The following is an 11,135-nucleotide window of genomic DNA, read 5'->3' as shown; positions in this document are numbered from 1 at the left end:
TTTCTTTGCATTGAACATTTGGGCGGCGTTATGCAAATCTTCCCACATCGTGACGTAGACGTGGGGGCGTGTTAGAACGAGCCGTTTTAGGTAGGCGTGGCTGACTCTTAACTTTTATAAAGAATATCTCTTTGGATTTGAGACTTTAGTCTTTGCAACTTTACAGATCTTCTTTATGCACCAAGAGCTTGTAACACTCCAAAGAGAAAGGAAAAATTGAAATCGCATCATATGACCCCTTTAAGAATAAAGTTACAAATATTTTGTATTACCAAAACCGTTTCCTGATCTTCATAAGAATCTTTTTCTTAAGATTGTTCTGAAAAGAATATTCTTAAAAGTCAACGTAAATAACTTCTTAAAGTTAGGATAACCTCCAACTTCTCTTAAATTCTGAAAGGTAACTGTAACAACGTTCGTAGTTCGGGAAGAAGGGGTCGGGAACCGGCGGACATTTAAACAAACTTTAATAATAAAATAAACACAAAACAGCGCGACAGCCCCTCGCGGACGACTGTCGCGCACAAACAAATCCAAAACACAAAATAAACTCCAGGCCTGGTCCTCTCTCGTCTTTCACTGTCGTCACTCCTCCTTTTTATCCTTCCGGAGCTCCTCCGTGAGACTCGAGACCGGTGAGTGGTGCAGGTGTCGCTCATTATCAATTACTCCACCGGCCTCGCTCCGTTCCCATGGCTCTCGGCCCTGCCCCACTCGTCACAGTAACATATTTAATGAATCTATTGGGTTGTTTCAAATATTAGGCATTACAACATAAGACTAGATACTATTACTATAGGGATCAGAGTTATTATAGTTAACTAAAACTGAAAAAAAAAAATACTTAAAATCAATATTAACTAAAAGAAAATAAACTATTTAAACACTGGCTTTGAAACCATTTTCACTCAGACATTGCTAGTAAATTTCACAAATGATTACATAAATGGCAAGTAACACATTTAATTAAACTTGAAATTTTGAAGTAGACAGACTGAAGTAGTATTTTCTTGTAAAACATACTCCAATAATCTTTATTTGCAACTTCGAAAATTTATTTTTGAGAGTGTACAACAGGACCGTGCACATGTGAAGCTCGTATTTTTGTTAAAGCACATGTAAAATGTGCTATTTCTACTCTAAAGTTATTAAAATGATATTTTTGGTGGGAATACCATTCTAGATTAATGAATTCTAGTTTTTAGCACATATTTTAAATGTAAAAAGCCATTTTCTTGCTTACTGGGTTTATTGATTTTGCACATACATGGTTACTAAGTAATTATAAATGCATAATGTTTAAGACTATAAGTTATACAAGTTATAACAATTTGTATTTATTTGATCGAACACAGTAAAACAAAAAACAGTAAAATTGTGAAATATTTTTACCATTTATTTCTGTGATCAAAGCTGAATTTTCAGCATCATTACTCCAGTCTTCAGTGTCACATGATCCTTCAGAAATCATTCTAATATGCTGATTTGCTGCTCAAGAAACATTTCTGATTATTATAAATGTTGAAAACAGTTGGTCTGCTTTATATTTTTGTGGAAACTGTGATGCATTTTATTTTTCAGGATTCTTTGATGAACAGAAAGTTCAAAAGAACAGCATTTATTTGAAATATAATCTTTTATAACATTATACAAGTATTTATTGTCACTTTTGATCAATTTAATGCATCTTTGCTAAATAAAAGTATTAATTTCTATAAGTCCAGTAGTGTATATTATGCCATAAATGCTGTCAGTAGAGCTTAACCTGTATTGAACCTTTAGAAATGCTGAGTCCCATAGAGGTCTGTGATGTGATGGTCGTATATCTGCGTCAGAGACATTCCCTTGATAGCAGCCAGAAGATCACAGATTCTCTTAAGCACACTTCAAAGGGTTAACCTGATCCCACAGCTCTGCACGAGCACAAGAGGTTAACGTAACGCTCCCTCAACATCAGCCTGAGACGTGAGGAGCTGTGGGAAAAATGTGAGGTAAAGACAGCGAGGTCAAAGCGGAGAGATCGCAGTCCTGTTCGCTCAAAATTACCTTCAATAATGAGACGAGTCTGAGGAGGTTTAGAGAAGTTTTACAAACAACTTTTATTTTAAAACTATAATTTCAACGTAAACATGACCTTTGACCCAAGGTTTTTCATGCAGTTATTGTTTCAATCTAGCGTAACAGTGGGTAATAAACGTTATTTACATAGCAGTGAAGTAAAAACAGGCTCTTGTTGTACTTTTATGGCCACATGATTAAGAATCCGTCAATCATTCGTTTCATTAGTGTGATTAGTGACAGCGATTGACTCATCTGTACATCTCACAGGCATTCAACACAGTGTATGATCACAAAATGATAATGCAAATTCACAAAACTTTATACATCTCTGTGCTGGCATCATTGTGAACTGTGAAAATCTTACATTTGAGATGTTATAAACATGAAATATCAGTGTTTTTTCTACAAACATCACATGGAGAAAAAGTTTCGTCATTGACACCATTGGCGTATCACACCGATTATATTGATTCTGTTCACTAACAAATGAGAATCAAACACCAGGCAAGACATAAGATACATCTAAACACCAACACAGACTGATCTGAATCACTGAATCATGTGAATCTAACATTGACTGAATCACTGGATCATGTGAATCCAACATTGACTGAATCACTGATTCATGCGAATCCAACAATGAGTGAATCACTGGATTATGTGAATCCAACAATGAGTGAATCACTGATTCATGCGAATCCACCAATGAGTGAATCACTGATTCATGCAAATCCAACAATGAGTGAATCACTGATTCATGCGAATCCAACAATGAGTGAATCACTGGATCATGTGAATCCAACATTGATTGAATCACTGAATCATGTGAATCTACAAAGAATATATCACCAAATTATGCAAATCCATCATTGACTGAATCACTGAGTCATGTGAATCCATTACTGACTGAGTCACTGAATCATGTAAATCCAACATTGGTTGAATCACTGAATCATGTGAATCTACATCGAATGAATCACCAAATCATGCAAATCCATCATTGACTGAATCACTGAGTCATGTGAATCCATTACTGACTGAGTCACTGAATCATGTAAATCCAACATTGGTTGAATCACTGAATCATGTGAATCTACATCGAATGAATCACCAAATCATGCAAATCCATCATTGACTGAATCACTGAGTCATGTGAATCCATTACTGACTGAGTCACTGAATCATGTCAATCCAGCATTGACTGAATCACTGAATCATGTGAATAATTGACTCTCTGGACTGCACGAGTCACAAACACAGATACCATCACATAAACAAACACTGAAAACCCAGGGCCGGATTCACGAAACATTCTTAAGAATAAAATTATTTGTAACTGCCATTTTCTTCTTATTTTCAAACTTAAGAATAATGTTACGAATATTTAGTATTACCAAAACCATTTCCTGATGTTCATAAGAATCTTTTTTCTTAAGTTTGTACTTGTAGCAAAATGTAAGAAGAATTTGAATTCCTGAAAAGAATGTTGTTGTAAACTTGTCCAAAATTCTGAAAGGTAACATGTTTAATTTATTGGGTTGTTTCAAATATTACGCATTGCAACATAAGCATAACACTAGCTACTTATTATAGTTAACTATAACTAAAACTGCCAAAAAAAAATTCTTTACTTGAAATAAAATAAACATTAACTGAAATAATATATATATATAAAAACTTAAACTTTTTGTTTTTTCAGCAAGTTGCCAAGGCAACATTTCTGGTTTTCATTTCACTAAAATAACAAAAATGACGACAAATGACCAAAACTAAAACTGAAATAAAAATGAATAAAGACTTTAAAGGAAAACTCTGAAAACTAATTAAAATGACAAAAACAAAAATAAATTACTAAAACTTTAACTAAAATTAAAATGAAATCAAATGACAAAATATTAATAAAAATTATAATATTTCAGTGTTACTAAAATAATACTGTGCACAACTCCTCGGAAATGACACCAGTGATTGATAAACAATTTTACGTGATGTGACTTTTTGCTCAATTCGAGTTACAACTCCTCAAATCGAGTCAAATGGGGACCTCATTTTTAATTTTATAATTACGGCATAATTTTTGGCAGCTTCAGCTCATACAGTATGATTTTATTCATTTGAGTTCTCATATATATCTGAGAACTTTTCAAGGATTACACTTAGGAACATTCTTTTAAACTTCTTCGAGTTTATCTTAAGGAATTCTTTCTTAAGAAGATTTCGGTGAATCCGGCCTCTGGATGACAGCAGGGCGTAGCAACCATCGCCTTTTAGTGATAAATCCCATCTCTTCCGTGTCAACGTGAGTTTTTGTCCGCGATCGTGAAAAACAACGAATGACCGAATAGTTTGGATTGCAACAATAAGTGTTTTCAGCAAATGTAGGTTGAATTGTGCTTACACTGACACTAGTCGTTGGTCGACCACCAGAAACCAGACAAAAACAGTGACAGTTTCACAACAAGGACGTTATTTAGCATCATTTCTGACAGACGTTTAAACAGCAGCAGAAAAGCTCGCTAGCATCATTTCCTCTGCTCACATGAAAAGCAGCTGCGCTACTGTTGGTTTAATGTGGGGTGTAAAATGAAGCTCTGTGGTCATGGCTTTTCTTTATTTAGCTTCACACACAACAACAACAACGACCGAGAGGGGAGATCACAGCAGAGACAGAGGTCAGAGGTCACGGACAGTGTCACACTAACAGGGCTGAGGACGGACAGAAGACAGACAAGCACATGTTCGCCCTCATACCTGCGGACTTTCTCTTTCCTTTCAGTATTCCACTTCACTTTTTTCTTTCTTACCACTCGCTGTCACTCTTTCTTTGGTTGAACCTCAAATAAAATGTCCAGGTCACATTTCACTCACATTTTACTTAATTTTGCTTAAAGTAAATGGAACTTCTTAAGTAAGATTTAAGGTTTTTTTATTTTATTTTTTTGCATTGTGATAACAATTACACGTGCCTTTCCCCCCAAATCTTCAAAAAATACATCTCATTAATGTAATGCAAAATTAATGTAATATTATTTGTAGTATTTTTGCACAATGGCTTAATATCTGACTTAAATTTATGCTTAGTTTAAAAAACATTTAGTTATTTTTTAATTGTATTACAGTAATTATCTCCCAACTTCTCGGTATCATAATAGATCTGAACATTTTTTAAACATAATATGTGATGCTAAATTAATATTAAATTATTTGTAGTATTTTTGCATTCTGGCAGAATTTGTTCTAAATACCTGCTTTGATTAATGCTTAAATAAACAGAAATTTTAGCCACTTTTACTGTATTACAGTAAATGACAGTCTGAACATTTTGCTTTCAAAAAAAAAAAAAAATTTAATGCTAAATTAATGTTATATTATGTGTGGCATTTTTGCACCATAGCAGTATTTGTTCTAAATATCTGCCTTTAATTTATGCTTAAATAAAATTTGAATTTTGCATTTTTTACTGTATTTTTGTACTGTAAAAAGTAAGCCCAACATCTCAGTACTGTAATGGATCTGAACATTTTGCTTTCAAGTTAAAATATTCTATAATAATAATTTTAATCAAGAATTAAAAAAAATAATTGTCACAATGCAAAAAAAAAAAAAGTCCTGTAAAGCTATATTTTCTTTAAGCAAAACAAATATTTAATAATATTGTAAACAGTTTTTAATAGTATACAGTATATGTATGTGTATGTGTATGTATATATATATATATATATATATCTGTGTGTGTGTGTGTGTGTGTATGTGTGTGTGTGTGTGTGTGTGACTTGGGCATTTTTTTTTAAGTTTCATGAGATTCAGTCCTTCCTTTGCTCATTTCTTTCTCTTTTTCAAACATCAGTTTCCGTCATATTTTCCAGACAGTGTTTGGCGCGGCTTCTCTTCATCTGTGCTGAAATCTTGTCCTGTTCTTCACCTGTATCTCTCCCCATGTCCTCCTCTCTCACGTCCCGTCTCTCTTCCTCTCTCTGCCCGTCCTCAGGCTCGGTTTTCAGCCGGATGACTCTAGTGTGGGCGGCCTTGGGGTCGCTGTGTGTGCGTATGACTCCAGCAGGGGGCGGCGTGATCTCCGCAGATGCTCCCTCTTCCTCCTCCTCCTCCTCCTCCAGATGGGTGCTGGGGTTCCTCAGCTGCTCGATGGACTGAGACAGAACCTACAGAACAAACACAAGAGAGAAAGAGAGAGAAGTAAGCTGTTTTATAGTTTATATCATCATGGCTGATTCGATTCCATTACTCGCAAAGCTTCATGGGATGATAGTTCATTGCATTAAATACACAGTACTTTTTGTTTTTTAGATTTTCTGACTTTTTAAAACCCAATTGTTTTTTTGTTTGGTTCATATGGAGAAAATCATTTGGAAAAGTTATTTTGGCGTCACAATTGCGCTGTATTGTTATTCCAGCTTTAACTGCATTGAGTTCAGTTATGTGTAATATATTTAATTAGAAGTGGCACATTAACATGATCTTTCGAAATTTATAATAATAATAATAATAATAATGTGTACATTTCAAATTGCTATAATAATATATTAATAATTTGTAATAATAATTATTAATAATATTAATTGTATATTATTTGATCTTTAATTACTTTTTATTTTAATGCTATTACTGTAATGCTACTTCTGTCATTTATGCATAAAGTTTGTTAAATTTACTTTTTTCACTTATTTGTATTTTATTTTTTCTAAATATCTGTCTTTAATTTATGCTTAAATAAAAAGTAATTTAGTCATTTTCACTATATTACAGTGAGTAATTGCCTTCCAACTTCCCAGTATCACAGTGAATATTATTTATTATAATTTTTTTTGTATAAATACAGAATTGTTTTTATTAAATTGTTTTAAATATGAATAATTGTTATATTAATTATTTCAATTTGGATATTGAAATATCCAATAATTAATTAATAATTGATTAATTAATTAATTAAATATGAATATTTAAATAATTACTAAGTATAATATTAATTATTTCAATTTGGATATTGAAATATCCATTAATTAATTAATTTATTTATTTATTTATTATTACAAATTAAATGTATTTATTTATATATTATTTATTTATTTAAATATGACCTGAACATATTTTTGACAAGTTTGGTTACTATTACTGTAATGCTACATCTGTCATTTATTTACAAAATTTGTTAAATTTACTTTGCACTCGTTCATTAATTTATTTTTAGATTTTCTAACTTATTTGTTTGATTCATATGGAGAAAATGTTTTGGAAAAGTACTTCTGGAACTTGAAACCGTGATTTTCACTATTGCACTCTATTTTTTCCCAGCATTAACTGCATTGAGTTCAGTTATGTGTCATAATTAATTAGAAGTGACACATTAACATGATCTTTCATTCTTTTTGGTATCTTCTTGTTAAAGTGGCTCATTAAATCTGTCTCTCTCCCGAACACGTCGCCCGCTCTGGCCTCAGTCCTCCTGTAAAAGGGTAAAATAATACCAAAACCCCAAAAAACAGCAGCTGTGAAAGGTCTAGGTGAAATAAAAAGTGGATAAATGATATACACTGATGCATGTGTGTGTTAAAGTGCTGCCAGCGTCTGTCTGCTAAATCCTCTACTAGACCTTCAGGAAATGAAAGAGAGAGAGAGAGAGAAAGTAATACTGAATGGAGGAAGAAAGCAAAGTGTTATTAGAAGGAAAAAACGGGGTGTATGGGGCATTGAATGAAAAAAAATCTGCCCTGTTTAGTCGGATTTAGTAATGAAAACTAGCATTTTCCAAAATTAAATTGTAACTATTCAAATAAAAACTAAAATAAAAAATTCAAATATGAAATAAAATATATAGAAAATAAAATACAATTTTGCTTGTTTGAATGCGAGTGTAAAAGAGCAGTTAAAAGCAGCTGCAGTAAAACGTCCTGCTGGGATTTACTCACTTCCTCTCCTTGTATTAACTCACTTCCTGTCTCAACAAGGCATCAGTCAGATCAGTTTACACCATCATTTAAGAGAAAAGAGCCCTTTAAAACTCTTATGAGGACCACACTGCAGGATACACTAGTCACACACACACTTATACACACACACAACGTCCACACTCTGAAACGCTGCAGTTCTGAAAGGCACATTTATGTATCATCAATCCATCGATCATCATGTCATCGCTCTCTGCGTGCAGTGTGTGAATTATACAAACACGTTCAGGGATCATGATGTTAAAAGGAATTTCTAACTCTCATTTTCAGACACAGTCTGCTGAAGTTGCTCTCACGCAACCTAGATTGTGTTTTTGTCGCTGTATCGCTGTTAAGCAAACTCTCTTAAATGCTCTTTTTTTGGTGTATTTCAGATACGTACTGTAAATCTATCACAAGGTGAGAAATCATGATGATGCACTGTCCATTAAATGATCCTGAATGGAAAGCACTCAATGCTTTCTGCTTTTAGAAAATGAAGTTTATCATTGGAATTTGTGATGTTTTAGTACTTTTAAAGGCCCAAACTTTGTTTAAAATAAAATAAAATAAAAATCCTGAATGTTTGAATGCAAGTCTAAATGTTAAATGTGTTAAAAGTCCCAGTAAAACATCCGGTGGGGATTTACTCACTTTCCAATCGTCCAAAATAAAATATCACCGTAATTCCCTTCCAACTATTATAATGTATTATAATGAGTCTGAACGGTTTGTTTTTCAAGTTTTTTTAAACTTTTCAAAATTTGAATTAAGAATTGTAAAAATGATTGTCACAATGTAAAAAAGAAAATCTTAAGGATTTATTTTCTTTAAGCCAAAATATTTACATTTCATTTCCTGGACATTTTTGTCAAGTTGCATGAGATTCAACCCTTCCTTCCTTTCTTTATTTCTCCATTCTTCTTTCAAAGTTTCCCCAGTTTCATTGAATTAAAGTTTTAAATCAAATAAAGACCCAATCTTTAGATTTTCTTGGTGGAGCTGTGTGTTAGATGAGTGAAGTGAGATACCTGGCTGATGTGGACGTGCTGCTGAAGCTGTTTGTGTTTCTCCATGAAGCTGTGGTGCTGTTGCTGCAGCACGAGCTGAGCCAGTGTGCTCTGAGGCAGCGGCGCCGACTGCGTCCGGTTCAGGGGTCGGTGCCGCGGTAACCTGCTGCGGGAACTCACAGACGGACGCTCCTTCATCACCAGAGGAGACGAGGACAGCGCAGGAACACTACCTGTGACTGAGAGAGAGAGAAACATATCAATCACACATCTGACATTCACACAGGACGGGTCAAAAATAAAAAATAAAAGAAATTAATAATAATTAAAAAAAAAACATTAAATTAAAAATACAACACATAAATAAAGTGTAAATGTTAAATCTGTTAAAAACACTAAAGAAAATTATATTAATTTAATTTTTTTTTATTACTGTATTGTATTTTAATGCTACTATTATGGTAATGGTACTTATGTTATTTATTTATAAAGTTTGTTTAAATTCCTAGTTTGCACTGTTTTTATATTTTATTTCTTTTATTTTACTTTTTATTGTTAGCAATTCACTCCATTTTGCACCACTGTAATTTTACTTTGTATTAATTATTATATATATTTTTTCATTAAATGCAGTTAAGAATCTACATAAAATCATACAGCACACTAAACCGAAATTTAGATCAAGACTTTGAAAGAATAGGTTATGAAATAGAAAATGAAAATATAGAGAGTTCATTTATTCATCGTTAATTATACTTCATTGATTTGGGAAGATGAGAAGGTCTGCTGCAGTATTATTTTACTATCACTAATATATACTTTTTTATAATATATAAATAATGTATAGTAATGATATATCAATAACATATAGCAATTTTTCAATTTTTGAAATTTTGTAATTTAATTGGTGGAGCTGTGTGTTAGATGAGTGAAGTGAGATACCTGGCTGATGTGGACGTGCTGCTGAAGCTGTTTGTGTTTCTCCATGAAGCTGTGGTGCTGTTGCTGCAGCACGAGCTGAGCCAGTGTGCTCTGAGGCAGCGGCGCCGACTGCGTCCGGTTCAGGGGTCGGTGCCGCGGTAACCTGCTGCGGGAACTCACAGACGGACGCTCCTTCATCACCAGAGGAGACGAGGACAGCGCAGGAACACTACCTGTGACTGAGAGAGAGAGAAACATATCAATCACACATCTGACATTCACACAGGACGGGTCAAAAATAAAAAATAAAAGAAATTAATAATAATTAAAAAAAAAACATTAAATTAAAAATACAACACATAAATAAAGTGTAAATGTTAAATCTGTTAAAAACACTAAAGAAAATTATATTAATTTAATTTTTTTTTATTACTGTATTGTATTTTAATGCTACTATTATGGTAATGGTACTTATGTTATTTATTTATAAAGTTTGTTTAAATTCCTAGTTTGCACTGTTTTTATATTTTATTTCTTTTATTTTACTTTTTATTGTTAGCAATTCACTCCATTTTGCACCACTGTAATTTTACTTTGTATTAATTATTATATATATTTTTTCATTAAATGCAGTTAAGAATCTACATAAAATCATACAGCACACTAAACCGAAATTTAGATCAAGACTTTGAAAGAATAGGTTATGAAATAGAAAATGAAAATATAGAGAGTTCATTTATTCATCGTTAATTATACTTCATTGATTTGGGAAGATGAGAAGGTCTGCTGCAGTATTATTTTACTATCACTAATATATAATTTTTTATAATATATAAATAATGTATAGTAATGATATATCAATAACATATAGCAATTTTTCAATTTTTGAAATTTTGTAATTTAATTAAATTTTTTATGGTTTATTTTGTTTCTTTTTTACTATATTTTAATGCTGCTGTTACTGCTGTTAATGTTACTTCAGTCATTTATTTAGTTTATTTATTTATTATTTATTTAGTTGTATTTATTTAGTATATATGTATTTATTGAGTTTGTTAAATTCTTAGTTTACTTTGCACTGTTTATTCAATTTTATTAATTTTTTTTATTTTATTTTATTGTTTCTAGTCCACTCCATTTTGCACCATTGTTGTTTTACTTTGTATTATATATATATATATATATATATATATATATTTTT

At 32.2% G+C, this 11,135-nt stretch overlaps 1 protein-coding gene across 1 annotated transcript in view; it reads right to left on the bottom strand.

Annotated features, from left to right (window-relative positions):
- Positions 1-5,798: 5,798 nt before the first annotated feature.
- Positions 5,799-11,135, bottom strand: part of LOC107667584 (histone deacetylase 9-B-like) — a 34,219-nt gene continuing 28,882 nt past the window's right edge. Inside the window, exons 10-11 of the mRNA XM_016459291.1 lie at positions 9,956-10,173; positions 5,799-6,221 (exon numbers count right to left, since the gene is read on the bottom strand). Coding sequence (XP_016314777.1) covers positions 5,898-6,221; positions 9,956-10,173 — 542 coding nt within the window. The 3' untranslated portion in view covers positions 5,799-5,897. The remainder of the gene's footprint in view (positions 6,222-9,955; positions 10,174-11,135) is intronic.

Source organism: Sinocyclocheilus anshuiensis, unplaced genomic scaffold (assembly GCF_001515605.1).
Source record: "Sinocyclocheilus anshuiensis isolate Anshui unplaced genomic scaffold, SAMN03320099.WGS_v1.1 scaffold1172, whole genome shotgun sequence".
Lineage (NCBI taxonomy): Eukaryota > Metazoa > Chordata > Actinopteri > Cypriniformes > Cyprinidae > Sinocyclocheilus > Sinocyclocheilus anshuiensis.
Note: the sequence above shows the minus strand (reverse complement) of the source record. Positions and strands in the feature narration are given on the sequence as shown.